Source organism: Pristis pectinata, chromosome 6, assembly GCF_009764475.1.
Source record: "Pristis pectinata isolate sPriPec2 chromosome 6, sPriPec2.1.pri, whole genome shotgun sequence".
Taxonomy (NCBI): Eukaryota; Metazoa; Chordata; class Chondrichthyes; order Rhinopristiformes; family Pristidae; genus Pristis; species Pristis pectinata.
In genome coordinates, this window is record NC_067410.1 from 93902471 (window position 1) to 93926125 (window position 23655).

General features: G+C 41.1%; 1 protein-coding gene across 7 annotated transcripts in view; it reads left to right on the forward strand.

Annotated features, from left to right (window-relative positions):
• vwa5b2 (von Willebrand factor A domain containing 5B2) overlaps positions 1 to 23655 on the forward strand; it is a 154532-nt gene that overhangs the window by 111479 nt on the left and 19398 nt on the right. For all 7 annotated transcript variants that reach the window (XM_052017995.1, XM_052017998.1, XM_052017992.1 and 4 more), the window contains exons 11-19: positions 510 to 624; positions 1845 to 2030; positions 3191 to 3347; positions 5751 to 6046; positions 7284 to 7539; positions 8875 to 9210; positions 14357 to 14494; positions 17191 to 17319; positions 23131 to 23211. In XM_052017995.1, the coding sequence (XP_051873955.1) occupies positions 510 to 624; positions 1845 to 2030; positions 3191 to 3347; positions 5751 to 6046; positions 7284 to 7539; positions 8875 to 9210; positions 14357 to 14494; positions 17191 to 17319; positions 23131 to 23211 (1694 nt within the window). The remainder of the gene's footprint in view (positions 1 to 509; positions 625 to 1844; positions 2031 to 3190; positions 3348 to 5750; positions 6047 to 7283; positions 7540 to 8874; positions 9211 to 14356; positions 14495 to 17190; positions 17320 to 23130; positions 23212 to 23655) is intronic.

Genomic DNA, 23655 nt, shown 5'->3' on the forward strand with positions numbered 1-23655 from the left:
TTTGTTTTGGGGTTACCAAGCATTCATTTAAGACCTAAACAACTTTAATTTGCCTTCTCTTTCTTGGCATTGGCCCAAGTGAACCAGTTTGATTCACAAATTCTATATCCAATTTGTTTTCCGTAATAATAGTTGACATAGATACTTACGTTATTTGGTTAAAAGGAAGGAAAGTGTTGAGAAGATCAAAGTAGCTCACCAAATGCCTATAACAATAAGGCAAATAAAAGCTTGCCATTAGGATATTTATTAGGTTGGTGTCCAGTCATCCACTTAGCTGCTGATTCCGAGGAAAATGCCATTAGCAAAATTGGCACTATGACTGTACTTGTTTTAAAATGATGGCAGTGTTTAGGGTCACCGCCATTACCCCTGCTGGGATTAAGTAAACATTTCATGTGGCTTATGATTAATATTCTTAACTAGTTTCATTGTCATAGTTTTAATGAGAAGTTACAGGAAAAAATATATATTTCTATTGCCACAATTTTAACTCAAGATTTCAATAGATGTTTCAGTTACGGGCTGGGTCCTAATGCCTGCAAGCGATTACTACGCAGGATTGCAAAGCTCACAGGGGGAACATTTGAATCTTTCAGTGAAGGTGAACAACTACAACCAAAGGTACGTGGCCAATGAGATTGAGTCATAACTTGGGGTCACTTTGACTTTGGGGAATAATGTTAAGCAGGCAATATGTATCTGGCTGATTAACAATTGTAGTTCTTTTTCTTCAATTTTGATTTATAAACTCTATCATATTAATCTTTTAGAAACCAATCACTTGTTCTAATTATCTCTATCAGCTTTAGACCAATGCATTCTAATTAACATGTCTTGTACTATCAAAATAATAGGCCGTGTACAATAATCTGTGTAACTGATGTTAAATTTGTAAAGGAAATATCAAACAGCTGGTTACTTTGCTTTAGATCTAATTCAGTGTATGTGAAATTCTACAGAACTAATATCATCTAAAAATAGATTATATTTTTAGATTTTTAGTGATGATGAAGATGGCATCTCACCATTTAGGGCTGGATTGTCTAAAAATTGTTCATTATAAATGTTCCATTTTCTTGCTGGTTCAGATTAAACAGCACATACCTATCCATGTCGCAGTCTGATTTAATGTTACCACCAAAATGAAAATTCTTGCTGTTAGCTGAATGGCTTGAATTCTAACTGAAATTGCAAATTCTTCATAAAAGTGAATTAAATTAAATTGAATTGAAGATGATAATTCAGAAAATTAGCATATGTATGAGACATCTAATGCCTTGTCCTCAGGATAAAGATCTGGTTGCCTTTCATATGTGCCTTGGACAGTTGGGTCTCCTGGTTCAATTTCTTTTCAAAGAATAGGATCCATGTAATAATTTGAACACAATTTCCCTACAATAGTTGAAAACAAAATAGAAGAAAATAGATGTTCATTCAGTAACTGTCATTATATTGAACAACTTGTGGCTCTTCAATAACATCAAAATATTGCTGCAGTTTTGGTTCCAGCTTATATTCACAACAGAGCAAACTATAATGAAGATATTTTACATGTTTTTTGCTGAATTGTTCTCACTTTAAGAACAGGGATTATAATGGTCATTGCTATTAATGTGTACTCTAATAATATCCAAGAGCAAGGGAAAAATTGTGACTCGTTTTTAAACATGTCTGCTTTTAAACCAAAGGTTTAACAGACTAAAGCTCTCCATGGAATGAAACACTAATGAACTTAAATGATCTCTCATCTGGTGGACACAGTGAGCCAGATTGCCCATTATGTTATCACTAAAGATCATAGAACGGTACATGAATATTAATGTATTTTTTCTTTCAATCAGTTAATTAAATCTTTAAAGAAAGCAATTGAGCCAGTCATGAGTGACATCACCATTGAATGGTATCTCCCAGATACTTTAGAAGTTCTTCTTACTCCAATCGAAATTGGACCTTTGTACCCAGGGGATCATCTCAACAGCTATGGAGTCATTTATGATCTTTCTGGATTCCAAAAGAAGAAGAATGCTGTAAGTCTAGTCTATTCTAAGTCTGAATCTTCTCATTACATTCAGACCAGAAGGGAGCATGAGCACCAGTATTCAGGATAGTGAGCAAGCAGGAAGGGCAAATAATAAGGAAGGTAAGTTCAGTTCATTTAGATATTGACAGATGAGACAGGGGAAAACCAGCTAGTGGCTGAGGAGTGTTGGGGATTGTGAAGGTGGGAGCAGGTGTTGATGGTGGTGAAAGGGAAATATACTCACTGAAGAAAGTGGCGAGCAGGGCTGTGAGTGGTAATTTTATGGGCATGTGAAATTGGAATGATTGCTGCCTGCTGTATTTGGATGGAAAGGTTGGAGATGAAAGACATGGAGAGGAATGCACATCCAGAAAAGCCTCCTGGCTGTGAAAAGTGGAGGATGAGGGCAGATTCACCTTGTGAATGGATTTTAGTCAAATCACAACTGTCAGAATATCAGGAGGTCTTGATACTCCCATGAACCTTGCATTAACTGGACCAGCTTCTTGGTTGGTTATTGTTTCTCTGAAAAGTTTGTTACGATAAGTCCCTGGAAGAAAAGGTAAAAAGTAAAATCAATCTGAAATGCTGGATGAGTTTAATGGAGTGGAACTGCTGGAGAACTCTGTGAATTAGATCTGCCTCCTACCAGTTCACAACCTGCCTTTTGTGTGAGTTGGCACTTTGTGTCAGTGCTGAGGGCACAGGAACTCTGCTCAATTACGGGTATCTGCTGATTTGAAAGAAATGTTTTAATGGAAATCTGATTTACTTTATTGAGTCAATGGAATTAATTACAGAAGTAGAGTACAACATATTCACATGACTAGACAATGTGTTCAGCAATAGTGACCTCGGATGAATTTCTATGCAGCTATTTCTGTTTTAATTCTTTGATAAACAGATTTAATTTAAACAGTTGAATACAGATATATTGATAATGAATTAGAAGGAATATGGATGCTCCCATATGGGAGCAATGATTCTCTAATTTTCATTACAGTGACTAATTTCATGGGAAACTTATTCATAGTTATGAATGTTTATATTTAATAATTATTCAGTTATGAAAAATTACAGTTAAAAGCCTAGATATATTCCTTCTATTGTAGATAAAGCAGCATGTTTCTAAAACACTTAAAAGAGTCAGCCAACTCTGTATTCCAGGCTCAAGATGAATCTTCTACACCAGCCTTGACTGAGAGAATCAACCTTTCTTTCCCTGCTGAAAAGAATGACATTGAGGAGGCATTAAAGGAGAGATTTCAAGAGATTTCTACAGAGTTTTCAGGTGTTAATGCTGAGGAAAATGACAAATCTAAGGGTAAGATACGTGAAATTCTAACAATTTTTTGACTCGCTTTCAATCTTTATTTTCCTTGACTAATCTTTATGCAGAGGCTTCTCGATCTTGACCTCAAGGACAGAATGGCCTGGGCCTTTTTCTGATCTGTCACCATTTTGCTTAACATGATGTTGGTTGACCTCCCATGACAGAGAAGCTTCAATGATTAAAATTTGTTTTTGTTTTGTTTATGAGTGCTTCTTATTCACACACATTGTTATAACCTATTCACCATATGAGCAGTGGAATATTTCTAATACTGTTTCAATAATAAGTTAATGTAAGATCATTGTTAATACTAAGGGTTTACTTCAACAATGTTGATGGCATTTTAATTATACTTTCACAAGCTGAGTTTCTGACATCCATGGGAACCCATTGTTTAATTCTCAGAGCCAAATCACTGAGGGGATCTTTGGATGTGAAACATGTTTGCCCATACAATGTGCATATTTTCTCTCCGATGGCATAAGAGCTACTCTATTAGTCCAAATAACTTAGGTCAACTTTGGGTAAACTAAAGCTGTGGAATCTATAAGTGTGTTGTGGAGTACAACTGATCAACTAAAGAAGTGCAGCTTTCTGATACCAAATACTGTCAAGCTTTTCATTGCACAGTAACATTCATCCTCCCTGAGTACAGGGTATTTCAGAGCAAAGCGTAAGAATCTGAGTCTCTGCTGTCAGGCAGATGAAGTCAAGCTATCTGCTGATTAGTTCTGCAGTACCTCAGATCTGCTGTGTTCAGGTATCAATTCAATTTCTAGCAATCTTGACAATTGATTATTCTAAAGATGCCTTAGAGCCATTTGGATGCCATAGAAACCTTTCCTTCCAATTTCACTTTGGGAGGAACAGACACAAAATGCTGGAGGAACTCAGCAGGTCAGGCAGCATCTATGGAGGGAAATAAACAGTCGACGTTTCAGGTTGAGACACTTCGTCAGGACTGGAAAGGAAGAGGGCAGAAGCCAGAATAAGAAGGTTGGGGGGGGGGGAGCACGGGCTGGCAGTTGATAGGTGAGTCCAGGTGAGAGGGGGAAGGTAGGAGGGGGGAGATGTAAGAAGCTGAGAGGTGATAGGTAGAAGAGGCAAAGGAAGGGCGAAGTGCTGCCTCACCTAAAAGGACTGTCTAGGGCCCTGAATAGTGGTGAGGGAGGAGGTGTAGGGACAAATGTAGCACTTAGTGCGGTTGCAGGGATAAGTGCAGGGAGGGTCACCTGCAGGGAGGGTTGAGTGGGCATGGGAGTCGAGGAGAGAGTGATCCCTGCGGAAAATGGAGTGGGGGGAAGGGGAAGATGTGCCTAGTGGTGGGATCCCATTGGAGGTGGCAGAAGTTGCGGAGAATGATGTGTTGGATGCGGAGGCTCGTGGGGTGGTAGGTGAGGACAAGGGGAACCCTGTCCCTGTTATGCTGGTGGGGGGAAAAGGGTGAGGATAGACGTGCAAGAAATGGAGGAGATGCGAGTGAGGGCAACATTGATGGTAGTGGAAGGGAAATCTTGTTACTGAAAAAGGAGAACATCTCAGATGTCCTGGAGTGGAAAGCCTCATCATGGGATCGATATCCATATCCATGGCCTCCTCTACTGCTATGTTGAAGCCAGACGTAGGTTGGGGGAACAACATCTCATATTCCGCTTTGGTAGTCTCCAACCTGACGGCCTCAACGTTGATTTCTCTAACTTCTGGTAACCTCTCCCCTCTTCTTTCCCTTTTTTTTTCTCCCCCTCCTTTGTTTTCCCTCATTCCTGTGGCCCCCTCCCCCTTCTCTTTCCCCTTCTCCCACCCTCATGACCTGCCCATCTGTTCCCCACCTCCTTCCCTTTATTCCATGGTCCACTGCCCTCTCCTACAGGATTCCTTCTTCTTCAGCCCTTTGCCTCTCAGCTTCTTGCATCTCCCCCTCCCCCACCCTCCTACCTTCCCCCACTCACCTGAATTCATCTATCACCTGCCTGTATGAACTCCTTCCCCCTCCCCTGACCTTCTTATTCTGGCTTCTGCCCTCTTCCTTTCCAATCCCGATGAAGGGTCTCGACCCAAAACGTTGACCGTTTGTTTCTCTCCATTGATGCTGCCTGACCTGCTGAGTTCCTCCAGCAATTTGTGTCTGTTTCTCCAGGTTCCAGCATGTGCAGAATCTCACTTTGGGAGGATGGTTACTGGATACTTTGGCTGCGAGAACACTTTTCAAGTTCAGCTGATTAAAAGGGAATAAAAAAAACAGTAATGAACACAAATGAAAATGGCTGGCATGGATAGCTGGACATAATAGTCATGGTCTAATGAACTTTCTAAAAAAAGTGCAATATTTTTACAACTGATAGTCAGCATCATGCTTAAATGGGTTTTTTTTTGCATTTTCTTTTTGAATTTCAGACTCCGAGACAGATTCATTCAATGACTTGCGAAAGCGCATCTCCCTTGCCTCGTATATCCAGGAGCAGTATACGTTGACACATTGTTCCATCAGCAATCTTAAGGGAATTAGAGATCGAAGCATGTCGACCTGTGGCTCAAATAGTAGTGACTCTACGGAACCTCCAGATTTTAGCAGGGAAATAGCATCCTTCCCACATGGTTTGGAAAATATTGCACAACAGGGACAGAAAAGTTTGGTGCGTTGGGAATCATCAAAAAAAACATTGTCTAATTTTGAATCCCTCAGTGGCAAAGTAAGTACATTGCCTAGTACATTAAATAATAAGACATAGGTAAGGGCAGTCTCTTTTATTCTGTCTTAATAATATAGAAAAAGGTTTATAAATGAGAAATGTGATGAAGGCTGAATCTTTGAAATCCACCCAGTGCTCAGTTTGCTAAATCAATACAATCAACCCTTCCATTCCCTATGGACTCCACTATGAGTTTACCCAGGTTAAAAATAATAAGAACTTTGAGGCCGATATTCCTGGTTGATCTTAATATGAAGAAATGTGCAATGATCAGCACATGGAAGCACTGGACTGTACATGGCATTGAAGAATAAGGATGAAGCCGGAACAAAGTTAAAGATTGCAGAAAGAAGGTGAAGGTGAACTTGTCGGGTGAGGGAATCAGCCCCTAATTTGAGGCACAATTAATTGAGTCAAAAAATAAAGTTTCCTCCCTATTGTTGACTGAATCAAGTCAACTTACTCGTTCCCACAGGCAGAAATTTAAAGTCACACCAACTTGACAAGGTAAACTGGGTGTCCTAGAGCTTGTAAAAAAAAAACAAGTTGCAGACCTTCTGGTAAGATTTATCTTTTGACTATTTCTGTAACTGTGGAGATGAGAGTTTATTTTCCAAAGAAATCCATTGAGGAGGGAACTTGAAGTATTACATTCATCAACATATTTTCAAATATAGTAGATCTTCAAATCTTACAGCCATGATTGAATAATCAGAGTGTAAGAAAATATGGGATGAGAAAAGGCTATTCAGATCTTTCCATAGATCATATATAAACTGCCATAATGTGACAGCTACCCAACCCATTTGGTTGAAAAAAACAAGTCGCTGGAGGAACTCAGCAGGTCAGGCAGCATCTGTGGAGGTGAAGGGTTAGTCAATGTTCTAGGTTGAAATATCTCGAGCCGAAGCGTCCACTGTCCCTTCATCTCCACAGCTGCTGCGTGACTCAGAGTTCCTCCAGCAGCTTGTTCTTTGCTTCAGATACCAGCATCTGCAGCCTCTTGTGTCACCAACCCATAGTTCCTGATAAATGTTTATGGCAGTCTGTTCAAACATACGAGGTCGACTAGGGTATCTATCTAACTCTGATAGGAATGGTACAGTAAAATAATCATGGGAAAATTGCAACTAGTTTATTTACATTTTATGCTGGGTTGAGAAACCATGTTAATGTTTTAATTATCCTAGTCAACTGACCCAGTGGGGGGAAAAAAAAAGTTCTCATTCATTTTCAGGGCTTCCTTGGAAATGACCCTGCTTCAGATGAGGCAAGAAGAAAGAGAAAACTAATAGCGCAAGCAGCCCTATCTGGTCGGAGTTTCTCTTCACCAAATGGCCAATTGGATATGCATTACCTGCGCAAGGCATTGGAGAAAGTATCCACAGCAAAGTCGCACAATTGGTCCATTGGAGGAAGAATGAACGATATTGAACATGAATCACAACAATTTCAAGCTGACAGTAGTTCTAGCAAGAGCCTCACTGATTCCAGTAAGTTTTCATAGGTAAACAATGATTCTAAGAAGCTGAGATGCTTGTTTGGCGGTTTCACAGTTGTTCTTGATTTAACAAACTTTTCTCAAAATCATCAGAAATAATCTCATTGGTGACTTCCTGAAATAGTTAGCAAGAAATGTTAATATGCACGATATGTCCATATTATTTTGATTTTGAGGTTTGTGTTGTATATGACCTGGTCATGTAGTTCTGCATTAAATTCCTGAATGATCTTGAATGCACTTGGGATCTAAGTTTGGATAGAGCTTCTGCTCTTGTTCAATATCCAATGATCCTCGTAATTATGTATATGAGCAGATATTTTCATTGAGAATAACGTTAGACTCAATTGGAATAATTTCCATTCTCTAAACCCGGTCACAATCTAACATGACTGATGGCAGATTGCAAAGCACCTTTACAATGCATTCAGTAACCTTTACTTCAAGTACGTCTTTGGTATGGAGGACTGCAATAGAATTTACCTAATCAGAGGACAAGTGATTTATTTTTGGTAGCAAAATAAATCACATAAAACTGAGCATTACTCGATAGCATTTCTAGCCCACTTGCTTTTACAAAACAAGGGACAGTCAGTGTCTTTGCAACTGCATTCTAACTAATTCACATTGGGCTAAATGGCTGCTCTAGGGTCAGTCAAGCTGCTCGCTTGACATTTAGTTCCATTGACTACATTAGCTGATTATATGGCATCCATTAAGAGCTCCTAATAAAGATGGATTTCTATTCCACAGAGAAGATAAAGCAAAAGCTTAAACAGCAGATAAAGAAGTAAGCAAGAAAACACGTTAAGCATAGAAGCAAACAATAACACACTACAATCGACTGATCTGGCAACAAGTATGCCTATTGGTTGTTACAACATCAGTCACTACGTTCAGGGAGGACCAAACCATATAACTCACATTTCCATAGCAATTTTCACAACCCTAGCTTTATATTCCTTTTCAGGTGTGATCACTTTTCTATTGCAGGAATCATGGCCATCAATTTGCACAGAGCAAACTATTGTGATAGTGATCAATCTATGTTTATTGAGATATTTGTTGTGTGATGTATTGACCAGGACACTAGATTTCACCCCTGATATTCCTCTGTATTGTACCACAGGACCTTTTATGCCCACCTGAGAGAGTGAACAGGATTTCAGTTTGAGGACTAAAGCTAAAAGAGAGCACTTCCAACATTGCACCACTTCTCCAGTGCTGCACTGCATTGTCAACTTAGATTTTAGTGCTAACATGTAACTTGATTCAGATAAACCGGGATTCTTATTTCTGAGTTTGTGTTCATATTTTCCCCCTGTAGACACTCTTCTGTTCCAGGTGGGGACTCCAGAGTGGGACACATTTTTCGATCCTGAGAATCTCTTCTTTCCGGTGACCTCGGATGAGTCGGGCTTGACAGAAGTGAATGGCACACACACGATGCAGTGCAAATCAGTGATTCATGGTTTGATCAGTGGGAAGTCAGTCACATGGGAGGCAACAGCCAATCTCTCCTCCCTCTACCATGCATCTGTTCAACAGGAACCAACATGCACCACTGAAAGTCCATGGGAAGGGATCCTCCATCAGTTGACTGTGCATTCAGTCATCAGAGACTTTGAGAACATGGCGGAGAAAACAAGTGAAATTGAATATGGTAAATGTATTTCTAGCACCTTCATATTTAAAACTGATCAGGCTGGAAATTCTATTGCAATGTATTTTTATTTGCTAACTAGTAGTTTTGTAATCAAAGATCAATAGACACTTGGTATATTCCATCATTGATGTCTTTGGAAGTGCCTGTCTAGATTAGCACCTGTTTCTCATGCATGTCTCAGCCATAAATGTGATTTATCAGGTTAAATTATAGATTCTGGATGGAACTGTACCCATCTGGAATCCCACCTTTGCACATTTGATGGTTTTCCAATGTCAGTTATGCACCAGGTGACATAATAAGTTTTGCATCACGTGCTTCCTTTATTTCTGGCAGAAAAATAAGGCTTTTGGATGCAGTCTGTGGCCTAAAATAAAACGGTTATCACATTTGGACTGAGGTTGGCAATGAGAAGGTCAATGAAAGTGTCTCCATTCTGGCATTGATGTATTCCCACAGCATCTGCCAGCCTCCCTTTGCAACACTCAGGATATTTGGAAACTCATCACAAGTTGTCCCACAGCCTCTTTATTCCATGCACATGTAGATCAAACAGGTAGAGAGGCTTTGGGGAAGGAGAAGCAGAATACAGGCTATAAAAGTAGTAAGGTAGATGGACTGAAGTGTGTTTACTTAAATGCAAGAAGTGTCAGGAATAAGGGGGATGAACTGAGGGCTTGGATAAGTATGGGGGACTATGATATCGTGGCTATTACTGAGACGTGGCTGACGTCAGGAGAGGAGTGGATATTGAATATTCCTGGTTTTCGGTGTTTTAAGAGGGATAGGGAAGGGGGGAGAAGAGGAGGAGGGGTGGCGATACTGGTCAGGGACACTGTTACGGCTGTGGAAAAGATGGATGTTGTAGAAGGATCATCTCTAGAGTCTGTATGGGTGGAATTAAGGAACAAGAAAGGAGCAGTTACTCTACTAGGAGTATTCTATAGGCCCCCTGGTAGCAGTAGAGATATAGAGGAGCAGATTGGCAGGCAGTGTTTGGAGAGAAGCAAAAATAACAGGGTTGTTATAATGGGAGACTTCAACTTCCCAAATATAGACTGGAACCTGCTTAGTGCCAAAGGTTTAGATGGGACGGAATTTGTTAAATGTGTCCAGGAGGGATTCCTGATGCAGTATGGTGACAGGCCAACTAGAGGGAATGCCATGTTAGATCTAGTTTTAGGAAATGAACCGGGACAGGTGAAGGATCTATTGGTGGGTGAGCATTTGGGGGACAGTGACCATTGCTCCATAACCTTTAAAATTGTCATGGACAGGGACAGGTGCAGAGAGGACAAGAGGATTTTCAACTGGGGAAGGGCGAACTATGAGGCTATAAGGAGAGAACTTGGGAGTATAAATTGGGATGTCCTTTTTGAAGGAAAATGTACCATGGAGATGTGGTCGATGTTCAGGGATCTTATGCAGGATGTTAGGGATAAATATGTCCCGGTGAGGCAGAGAAGGAATGGCAGGGTGAAGGAACCGTGGGTGGCGAGAGAGGTGGAACGACTTGTCAGGGAGAAGAAGGTAGCGTACGTGAGGTATAAGTATAAGGTTCAGACAGGGCCCGTGAGGAATATAGGGTAGTGAGGAAGGAACTTAAGAAAGGGCTGAGGAGAGCTAGAAGGGGACATGAAAAGGCTTTGGCTAGTAGGGTTAAGGAAAATCCCAAGGCCTTTTTCAAGTACGTGAAAGGTAGGAGGATGGCTAGGGTGAAGGTAGGTCTGATTAAGGACAAAGGTGGGAGAATTTGCCTGGAGGCGGCGGAAGTGGGAGAAGTTCTCAATGACTACTTCTCTTTGGTATTCACCAGGGAGAGGGGTCTTGATGATGCGGAAGGGAGTGCTGGTAGGGGTAATGTTCTCGAGGTTGTAGATATCAAGAGAGAGGATGTGTTGAAGTTGTTAAATAATATTAAGACAGATAAATCTCCGGGGCCTGACGGGATTTTCCCCAGGCTGCTTCGAGAGGCTAGGGAGGAGATTGTTGAACCGCTGGTAAGGATCTTTGAGTCCTCGTTGTCCACGGGGATGGTGCCGGAGGATTGGAGGGTTGCGAATGTTGTCCCCTTGTTCAAAAAAGGTAATAGGGATAGGCCAGGGAATTATAGACCGGTGAGTCTCACGTCTGTGGTGGGTAAGCTGTTAGAAAGGATTCTAAGGGATAGGATTTATGAACACCTTGAGAATCATGGACTGATTAGGGATAGCCAGCATAGCTTTGTGAAGGGAAGATCTTGCCTCACAAGCCTGATAGAGTTCTTTGAGGAGGTGACCAGGAAAATTGATGAGGGCAGTGCGGTGGATGTGGTTTACATGGATTTTAGTAAGGCGTTTGATAAGGTTCCTCATGGTAGGCTTCTTCAGAAGGTCAGAGGCCGAGGGATCCAAGGAAGCTTGGCTGTGTGGATTAGGAATTGACTTGCATGTAGAAAGCAGAGGGTTGTGGTGGAAGGAGTGCCCTTGGATTGGAGGGCAGTGACTAGTGGTGTCCTGCAGGGATCGGTTCTGGGACCTCTACTTTTTGTGATATTTATAGATGACTTAGATGAGGGGGTGGAGGGCTGGGTTAGTAAGTTTGCGGACGACACTAAGATAGGCGGTGTTGTGGATAGTGTGGAGGGCTGTCGGAGCTTACAGAGGGATATTGATAGGATGCAGAGCTGGGCTGACAAGTGGCAGATGGAGTTCAATCTGGAGAAGTGTGAGGTAGTACACTTTGGAAGGACAAACTCCAGGGCAGAGTACTGGGTGAATGGCAAGGTACTTGGCAGTGTGGAGGAGCAGAGGGATCTGGGGGTTCATATTCACAGTTCATTGAAAGTTGCCTCACAGGTGGAAAGAGCAGTTAAGAAGGCCAATGGGATGTTGGCTTTCATAAGTCGCGGGATTGAGTTTAAGAGCCGTGAGGTGATGATGCAGCTTTACAAAACTCTACTTAGGCCACACTTAGAGTACTGTGTTCAGTTCTGGTCGCCTCATTATAGGAAGGATGTGGAGGCATTGGAGAGGGTGCAGAGGAGATTTACCAGGATGCTGCCTGGATTAGAGAGTATTGAATATGAGGAGAGGCTTAAGGTGCTAGGACTTTATTCACTGGAAAGGAAGAGGATGAGAGGAGACATGATAGAGGTATATAAAATACTGGGAGGAATAGATAGAGTAGACAGTCAGCGCCTCCTTCCCAGGGCACTAATGCTCAAGACGAAAGGGCACGGCTTCAAGGTTATGGGTGGGAGGTTCAGGGGAGATGTCAGGGGGAGGTTTTTCACCCAGAGAGTGGTTGGTGCATGGAATGCACTGCCTGGGGTGGTGGTGGAGGCAGATACATTGGACAGGTTCAAGAGCTTGTTGGATAGGCATATGGAGGAGTGTGGGATGGGGGGATATGCGGGAGGAAGGGGTTAGGTAGTGTGAGGGTGGTTTGGTGGACGGCACAACATGGTGGGCCAAAGGGCCTGTTTTGTGCTGTATGGTTCTATGGTTCACATCGAACTCTGCTCAATGGAGACAGAATAGACTGCAGATGCTGGAATCTGGAGCAACATACAAGATGCTGGAGGGACTCAGTGGGCCAGCCAGCATCTATGGAGGGATTTGGACAGTCAGTGTTTCATCTGGACTAAAAGATGGAGGGGAGATAGCCAGTATAAAAAGATGAAGGGAAGGGGTGGAGCAAGAGGTAGCAAGTAATAGGTGGATCCAGGTGAGAAGGGGTGATAGGCAGGTGGAGGAGGGGAGAATTGAAATAGCAACAGAAACTGAGAGGTGGAGGTGAAAGAGGCTGAACATGGTGAGTTCTGATTGGAGAGGAAGGATGGAGTCAAGTGAGGGAGGTGGGGAGGGCAGATGGGAACAAGGGGGGAGGGGAACCAGTGGGAAGAGTGTGTGAGTGATGGGCAGATTGGATGGGTGGAGGAACTGGCTAGATCAGGAGGAGAGATAAAAGGACCAGAGGGCAGGCAGTTTACTTGAAGTTGGAGAATTCAATGTTTATGCCATCTCTGCTCTATTTATCTCATTGACCACACTGCTGTTTGCAGTGGCTCAGGGTTACTTGTGGCTCATGACTCAATCAAGGAGCTTTCTATACACACAAGATCATTGATCCCCCTCACTGCCTTGGTTGCCACAGGGTAAAGTTCCCATGAAGTCCGATGCCATTCCCAATGATCAATACGGCAAAGATGTGGCAGGTAGGAGCTTGTCCTCCTCCGAACTGCGCAGGTCCTGTTTTAGAACATGATCCTGGGGGTAAACTGCCACAATGCTGTTTTAACATTTTTTTTCCAACTAAACAATACTTTGAGAACTTTTTTTGGGCTTTGGCATCATATTGAGCACACCAAAGAAAGATGAAATCTAATTCCTCGGCAGATATGCACAAAGTCCGTCAAATCCACAACAATAATGTGTGGATGGATGACACTGTTGCTGCAATATTGCAGCATGCACATGCACCTTACTCATATGTTAGGCCTTGAATGCAGGAGCAGGAGTTGACAGGAGGGCTATTTAAAGGGCCCACCATATGCAAGCTGTTATTGGGGAATTTGCTAATGGTTAAACGTCTTGGAATACTCATGGAGGCCGGATGCTTGAATCCAGAGATGTCCACCTTCTTGTATGGTGGTGAAGGTAAAAACTAACCAAAGTGATCAGTGCCCCTGGTGCCCACCTCTGATGTACCATCTCCCACGGCTTGTTGGGTACACACATTGTCTATAGCCATCATCCATCTGTGGGGGGAATATTGGGCAGGACAGTTGGGGAGGGGATCAATGGGGAGGTCTGTGAGAGGACTATTGGGCAGACTTTGTTATCACTCCTTGATTATTCTCTTAACAAAATGTTGAAAAACAAAAGAGAAAAGACTGCCCAACATTGTTCACTGAAAATGTCAGGTTATGTATAGCTTTAAGCTATTCAAATGCTCCAGCACTTTGAACTTAACATCATAAATACAAAAATGTTGGTGCTTAATCATTTAATTAACTAAGTATGTTGAATTAAGGAATTTGATGTTTATACTTGTGAATCTAAATCTCCCAAAAATTCTAGTTTACTAATTAGCTGAACGGTATAGCAGGAGAAGTTGAATCAAGGCTGAACTAAATATTCTGTTGTCTCATTTTCTGGAGGACCTTCTGGAAGATATCGCCTGAAAGCTATTCAGACCAGCAGAGCAAGTAACAGCATGTCCATTTACACAACCGTTGTCCCAGTGAATGCAGCCACACAGGAATCATTATCCTCCTACGTGGAAGTCCGAAACACAGGTAGTATAAATGTCCTGAGCTTTTTTCCTTCTCTTGGACCTGCAGTGTTGGCTAATCATGAATGAAAATAACTTCCAGTGAACTGCATTACCAGGCAACGGTTCAAATGAAGTTGTCATTTATCATTTCCTCCAATGGTTTTGTCACAGGATCTGAGGTGGTCAGGGACATGCTCAGCTGTACACTCACTTCATTGTGCTTCTCTCTGATTTGCTAGTCCCTGACCTTGCATATCTAGGCATTGGAACGGAAAGAACTTATCAATGAACATAAAATGGTCTTGAGCGTAATTTTGAGCTTTTCCATCAATAGAACACAAAAACTGCTCCTTGATCCCAGGCATTCATCATTCAACAATTTGTGGAGAATTTCCCCAGTCTTAGTTATGTTATATGACTTTTGTGATTTCAGATTCTAGCAAGAAGGCTTCAAAGTTCTGAAGCAAACCTCTGTGTCCACTTCAACAGGACTCCCTGTCAAGGACTGAGAAGCCTCCTTCCTTCATTCAATTGAAAATCATAAAATTGCAGATGCAAAAAATATGAAATAAAAACAAAAATTCTGGAAATACTCTGAAAAAAGAGAAACAGAGATAAAGTTTCAGGCTGCTGATGTTTAAGGAAGGATCATCGACCTGGAATGTTAACTTTCACTTTCCACAGATGCTGCCTGATCTGCTGAGTGTTTCCAGCATTTTCTGTTTTTGTTCCTGCATTCAAATAGCTGTGACTGCCATCCAGAGGGCATTTCTATGACAGCAGGAGTTTTGACCTGCTAAAGTTACACCCCAACTAAAAATGGCCAAAAACTCCTGGCCTCTGGTTCCACTAGCTAGGAAAGTTTTCACAAATGAAGAATTCTCTTCAAATAAAGCATTTTTTTTGGTAGACCTCTTTGTTTGAAGAAATAAACACATGTTTTCTACCACTATGAAAACTGAAATCTGTCCTGGTGTTTCGTGTGCTGATAAAGCCTTTCTTGGCTGGAATAAGAATGTTTATTTCCTGAAGGTACTGTTCCTGCAAACACATTTAATCCATGGGAAAAGGGAAGAATGAAGTTCTTGAGCTTAATGTAAATGATTATTAATTGAATAACGAAAGTGGCCTTATGAGTTTACACCGAGCCATGGGTTACTTTTGGAAGACCTGGTCCAATAACCTGCTATTTGGAAAATCAATAAAACAGTAGATGCTGGAAATCTGAAGTAAAATCAGAAAATGCTGGAAACACTCAACAGGTCAGTCAGCTTCTGTAGAAAGAGAAACAATTAACGTTTCAAGTCTGAGACTCTTCATCCAAGCTGAAACGTTAACTGTTTCCTTTTCCACAGATGCTACCTAACAAGACACTTTATATGTTGACATCCTCTGTTAAGAACTAAAACATACTGATGTAAATTTGGAAATGCACTTGCCCGGAAACTCACCTACATTGTTAGCATTAAACATGGTATGTAATAGACTTCAACAGAGTACCATTTGTTGTCACTGCTCTATACTGCACTCAGCATCTCCAACCAGGAATGAAATTCTGGACATCTCTTCTTAATAAGTTTGGATTTCAATTTGTATATCAAAAGAAGTTGTTTTTCACAATTTTGTATAAAGTATTTTATAGCTAATTTTACACTGTTAAATTGTAATCAGTGTTGTAATATAGGAATCATAATAACCAATTAGCATACAGAAAGGCCCCACAAACAACAATGACCATACGAGTTTCTTTTGTTACGTTAGTTGGGGTGGTGGAAGGGTGGTAAATGTTATCTAGAACACGAGAGCCAATCTAATACCTCAGAGACATTTCAAAAAGGAAACTATCCTCAGACACTTCACACTTCAGAATGGATGCTGATTTTTTTTTTAGAAAGGCTTAGGAAGACCAAAGAAAAATGCAGAAACATATGCGAAGCATTTACAATTAACAGTTACTTTTATTACTTAATAAAATTATTTGACTGAAAAAGTTTTCTTTGGCTAATTATAAACAGCATAATGCAGGTATGGATTTGACCATTCTCAGATCTAACTGAGTAAACTCCTTTCGCTTTCTCAAGCTGCAATCCGAAACCCAAAGGCAAAGTGTTGCCCTTCCTGGGTCATTTCCAAACTCTTGTCATCTCAAACTATGCTCACCAAGACACAGTTATCTAAATGCAGATGGGCGGAAATAGCTGCAGGCAACTACAGGTGTGCCTTTGTCTGGACAATGCTGCCTTGGACAGCCCAGTGATTTTCAGTGGTCAGCAGTAGTAAACGTATGAAACCATTGGCATTTTTATGGTATTTTAATTACTGGTACAGTATATCAATGGATCTAACAATTTCTGTAACTGACAAATATAATTCACATCAAAAACAGCATATCACAGACTTCCCCTTCTATTTGCTGTGACCCTCCCTCTGTTCTCTACAGTTTCCTTTCTAACTTTTCTCTGCTCTGATGGAAGGTCATTGACCTGAAATATTGGTTCTGTTTTTCTCTCTCCACAATGCTGCCTGACTTGCTGAGTATTTCCAGTGCTACTTGATTTGTTTCAGATTTCTAACATCTGCAGTATTTTATTTTTCAATTTTATATCCTCTTCATTAATGTAATGTTTTGTGTTTTCACAGTAGTTTATACATAATAACTAATAACATCACTAGTCTTACTGCTTGGGTTTCTTGGAAATCTCTTTTGGTTTGTTCAAGGAGTCAAAATAAACCAGACACGAGGGTCACATTCAGGGAGCAAGAGGCGGAGAAGTTATTCTACCAGTTTGGGCCGAATGCACTCCAGCCATGATTTTGAGGACTTGGATGATATGTTTGGTTCAACAGGTAATGGTTAAGCTGTCCTTTTGATTCCTCTTTTCCCAGGTCTTTGTCCTTGGCCCTCTGTATCCAAGGGAACTCTCGTGCAGAATTTAGAAGTTGTTTCACATTGTTTTCTTTTCACTTTCCATTTGATCGTGTTAATCCATCATGGGTCATTTTGTTTAGAGTTCTCCTACTGGTCCTGGCATGTTTTAATTCAGCAGGCAGTCCAGGTGGTGGACACCTAGTCTTCATTCTGAAAGTTGACTGTCCTTGCCCAAACTAATGTTGACCTAAAGTTGTATCAGTCTGTTAGTGAGGTTGGAAATGATTCCATGTTACTCACCATTCATAAAAAGTCAGAAGTTCTCTTGGTCTCCTAGTCAACAATTAGCTTTCCAATCACTTTAGTGTCTGAGCCATTTTTGATCATAATTTCCAATGGCTGGCTCCTGGGAGAAAGGGGTGGTCTAGCGATACATTCCTGGGTTGGGGAATTACATTTGTTGGGAAGTCCTGGGGGGGAAGGTGTCAGTTCAAGCCTGGGGTGGGGACTGGAGGAGAGCAGGTCAGCAACCCTTCAGACCTGGGATCTGCCTGAACAGGGCCCATTTAAGTTGGTGTTTCCATGACTGCCTATTGTTGAGAGTATCAAAAACAACATGAACTAATTCCTTTCTTGCATGTTGGTAGGTTTCGGAAAATTGCAAAGGAATCTCTAACTAATGACATTTATTCTTTTCTTTCCTTAAATCAACCTGGATATCTTTCAGATGTACAGGGTAGTCCATAATCAACAAATTTTGAGAAAATTTAAAATGTGGGTGTAATTACTTAATGCTGAAGTGGTTCTTACTGGCAGGCCTGGGAGCTTCCTTCCTGAAATGGCTTAGCAATCAGTGTATTGATGATTCTACTTTGGATGCAGTAAATGCTCCTATTAAAGGACAACAGAGCATTATTACTGTTTGTATCAGCAACGCAAATGAGGAACAAAATCATTTTGTGTTTCTTTGATTATAAATATTAGCTTGATCCAAAGTAGATTAATCCTGTTATTTGCAAGTAAAATCTTTTCATGATTCGTACCACACTGAACTTTTATCTTTGCTGATGTGGAAATAAATGTGCATCACATAGGTGTGCATGTATGCATCATATGTGTGTGAGTTGTGTGCATGCATTTATGTGTGTCTGTAATCTGTGTGTGTGTGTATACACCAAGTGCATGAATTTGTGTGTGTCTGTGTGTGTGGATGGGTACAAAGATGCGTGGCTTGCCTGCATGCATGTGATTTGTGTGTGTTTGTATTATATGTGTTCTTGCATGTTTGTATCTGTGGATATGAACACAATCCATGTGTTCACTTGGTGTGTGTATACTCAATGTATATGCATGCATATTCTGTGTGCACTGTGTGAATGTCCAATGTATGTATGCACTGTGTGTATGTGTGTCTGTGTAGATATGTGTGTGTTTTGTGTGTATGGGTTGTGTAGGACCAAGTCTTCTCCACCATTTAATAAGTTCAGTGCTGATCTGATTGTAACCTCAGCTCTGAATTCTTGTCTACTTATAGTAATCTTTCAACCCTTTGCTTACTAAAAATCTACCTACCTCTGTCTTAAAAGTATTCAAAGATTCTGCTTTCACTACCTTTTGAGGAAGAGAATGCAAAGACTCGTTACCCATGAGAAAAAAAAGTTTACTTCATCTCCGTCTTAAATGGATTGACTCCTTATTTTTAGGCAGTCACCCAGAGTGCTAGGTTCTCTCATAAGAGGAAACGTCATCTCCACATCTACCCTGTTAAAATTCCTCAGGACCTTGCATGTTTCATTCTAATCCCTTCTCACTCTTCTAAACTCCAGTGGATTCAAGCCCAGACTGGCCAGTCCTGGAAGACAACCTGCCCATTCCACATATTATTTTATTAAAACTTATCTGAAATGCTTCTAACACATTTACATTCTTCTTTAAATAAGAAGATGCTGTACACAGTCCTCCAGAAGTAGTCTTAATATTGAAATAAAAATAGAAAATGCTGGAAACAACCAGCAGACCAGACGGCCACTGTGGAAGGAGAAACAGAGATGCTCCCTTTGTCCTTTCTATCACTGCCCTCTTTACAACTTAAAACTAACCTGTTTTCTCTCTCCTCCAGTTCTAATAAAGGGTCTTTGATCTAAACATGTTTCACGTCAAACTGGAAAAGTGAGAAAACAAGTTACTTTTAAGTGTCACGAACCAGCAACAAAAGAAATACACTGAGCATGATTCAGTGTTAAAAACTATTTTATTAATCACTACTTATGATAATACGTAAAATAAAAGTAAAAATGTTAGTATGTTAGAATTCAAAAATGTTAAAACCTTGAACGTTAACCCCAAAAACTAAACTCTTTGTGTGTGTGTCTGTGTGTGTGTGTGTGTGTGTGTGTGTGTGAGACAAAGTCCCAAACTCCAAGTTCCGGAATGGTTCTTAAAGTTCAGTTCCGCAAGCCATAAGGTGAAACATGAGCAAGGGCTTCTTCAATAACCACCGTTGTCTGAAGGTAAGACATAGACGTAGAGAAACATAGAGAGAGTAAATACGAAATCCAAATGTTCCACGATGGAACCCAAACGACACTTCAGGGTTTACTCGGTAGTGACTTCCTCACCCCGAAAAGCATCCGAATCGTGGTCGTCCACACACACAAATACCTGTTTCCTTCTACAGGTCAGCAACAAAGTGAACTCCACCGGATTACTTCCAACTTCCATACATGGATTTCAGTGGCAGACACAGTTATTGTTTCTCATCCATCGATAGAGAAAACTAGCAGGCTGGTGTCTCTCTCCCTTCTCTCTCTCTCTCCTTCTTCTTCTTCTTCTAACTTCTTCAACAACGTCATTACGTCCTTTATCTTCTATTGACGTAAGCACGCCCCACACACACAAACACACACACTCTCTATCTTAAAGGGATTTTCACTGAGTCCGTAACATAAGTTGGAGAGATGGATGAATAGCTTAGAAGGAATATGTCTACTTGTATAAAGTCAATGTTTGCCAAGATGATCCCCCTGTTTATTTCAGAATTTTGGCATCTGTAGTTTATTGATTTTGTTAGTCTCACCAAAGCTCTATACAACTGCAGTATAACCTTATTACTTCATATTTAATTTTCACATCAATAAACTATAACATCCTATTAGCCGTCCTAATCACTTGCTTTACCTGCATACTAAACCTTTGCAAATCAAGCACCAGGATACCCAGATCCCTCTAGATCTCCCGCCATTGAGCTTAATATATTTTTTATTTTTCTTGCAAAAATGGGCAATTATACTATACTCCACATAATAACATTTGCCAACTTTTTGTTCACTCACTTAACCTATCTATATCCCTTTGAAGTTTCCTTATGTCCTCTTCACAACTTAGTTTCCTACCTGCTTTTATATCAGCAAAATTAGAACTATTCTTTCAGTGCCTTGATCCAAGTCATTAATATATATTGTAAAAAGCTGTGGCCCCATCCCCAATCCTTGGGGAACACCGCTCATTACATCTTGGCAAACAGAAAAACACCCATTTATGGCTCCTCCATGTTTCCTTATAGAATCATAGAAACATACGGCACAAAATATCCCTTACGGCCCATCTTGACAATGATGACCATGATACCTATCTACACTGATCCCATTTTCCCACATTAGGCCTGTATCCCTCAACTCATTTCCGATCTAAGTACTTATTCAAATGCCTTTTAAATGTTATAATAGGATCTACCTCCTCTGGCAGCTCACTCCAATTATTCTCCACCCTCTGTGTGAAAATCTTACCCTGCCGATCGCCTTTAAATTTCTCCCCTCTCACTTTAAACTTGTGCCCTCTCTTTTGAGACTCCCCTGCCCTGGAAAAAAAATTCTGACTATCCACCCTACATATACCCCTCATAATTTTGTAGACCTCTATAACGTCACCCCTCAGCTTCCTATGTTCCAGTGAGAATAAATCCAGCCTTTCCAATCTATCTTTATAACTACAGCTCTCCATTCCAGGCAATATCCCAGTGAATCTCTTCTGCACTTGTTACCACATCCTTCCTGTAGTGTGGCAACCAGAACTGTTCACAGTAAATGCAGTCCAACCAATGTTTTGTACAACTGTAACATGACATCCCAACTCTTATATTCAATGCTTGGCCTGTGAGGGCAAACATAGCAAGTGCCTCTATTACCCTATCCACCTGCGTCACCACTGTCAGGGAGCTGAGGACTTGCATCCCAAGTCTCTGTGTCCATCAAAGCTCCTAATGTCCCTGCCACTTACTCAATATTTTTTAACTGAATTTGATGTGCCAAAGTTCATGACCTTACATTTGTCTGGATTAAATTCTATCTGCCACCACTCTGCCCATCTTTCTAGCTGACCTATGTCCCGCTGTATCTTTAAACAACCTTTTTCGCTATCTCCAACTCCACCATTCTTTGAGTCATCTGAAAACTTACTAATCATACCCTCTACAATCTCATCCAAGTCATTTATATATAATTATAAACAACAAAGATTTCAGCACCGGTACACCACTTGTTACAGATTTCCTGTCCGAAGAACACCCATCCCCCACTACCCTCTGCCTCCTATCACCCAGCCTATTTTGGATCCAGTCACCAATACAGTTCAGATCTCTTTTGCCTTAACCTTCATGTAGGACCTTGTCAAAAGCCTTTAGTAAATCTATATAGACAACATTTTCCTGTTTCTTGTAACCCGGCCAATATTCTATCCATACCAATATGTTCCCTCCTAAACACCTAGATGAAGTCCTTCAGGATCTAGTGAGCCCACAGCTCCAATTATCTGCTCAGAACCAGTGCCCTGGTGATGGTAAGTTTTCAGAGGTTCTCTTTCCCTTCCAGTTCTGAGTTGCAACCATTTCTGGGATATTACTTGGAAGCTCTACCGTGCAGACTGATGTAAAATATCTGTTTAATTCTTATACTATCTCCTATTTTTCCATGATTAATTCCCCAGAGTTATCTTCTATAGGACTTTTAAACAAAATATCTACACAAACTCTTAATATTGGCTTTTACGCTTCTGGCTATCTATTTATTCCTTCCTTACTCTGTCCAATGTTTTAGCCTGTGTTCTCTCTGTTTGTGTGTTATTTACACAGGCACTATATGTGTACACGTGTGTGTTCACTCATGTACATTGCATATACACTGCATTGTGTGTGTATGTGTATGGGTGCAGTGTGTGTATCTGTGTGTACATGTGTGGTGTGTGGGTGGGTGCAGTGTGTGACATTTTATGACAGGTGCTTATACAATGTACTCAGTCTTCTCCCATGGCCTGAAGTCAGACAAATATCAAGGTTGGCAGCTGTGTAATGGATCAGTCTAAAATATAATTGGGGCAGGATGGTGACCCAGCTAGTAGAGCTACTGCCTCATAACTCCAGCCACCCAGATTTGATCCTAAGCTCTGGTGCTGTCTTTGCGGAGTTTGCATGTTCTCCCCGTGACTGCATGGGTTTCTCCTGGGTGCTCCAGTTTCCTCCCACATGTGCAGGTTGGTAGGTTAATCAGCCATTGTAAATTACCTGTAGGTTATAGCTGTGTGGTAGTGGTAGAATTGGTCAGGTCTGTGTGTGTGAGTGAGTGTGGGGCAAGGTGGGGGGATGTTTATGTGAACGTGGGGAGAATATAATTTGTTAGAGTAGGATGGGTGTAAATGGGTACTTGATGGTTCATTCAGTCTTGGTGGACTGAAGGGCTTGATTTTGTGTTGTGTGACCCTATGACTGTAACGGTAAGGTGTACTTCTGCTCTTTACAGGAATGGATGAAATTCCAACTACACCAACCAGTGTGGGATCTTCATCATCCTCTGGGTGGGAAAGACAGAGTATCCCAGATGGTAACTAATCTTCTTCTGTTCAATGACTGCTTTGGCACAATTCACATCTTTCCCTTTTGATCTTTACAAAGTTATTAGTGATTGAGCCACATGTTAAGCAGATATGTGGCAGTGTTACAGATATGATGGAATTAATTGGACACACTGGAAAATGATTTGTTATTTTGATTGCTGTAGATATACATTTAATATTTTTAAGTTTTTATTCTTTGTGTCATTGTGGTAAAACATAATTGACCAGGCACACCTCACGTTTACTTCTCTTGGGATGTCTGTGGTCATACTTACCTTCTGCAGCTGTCTTACCAGCTATGCTTCTGCTGCCATTCCATGCGCTGGAGCAGTGCACAGGCGTTGACTGGGCTGCAGGCTACAGAAACTATGCAGAAAGCCCATTGAACTGCCGTAATGGGCATATGACACCTCATGGTCTCCAAAGCCTTT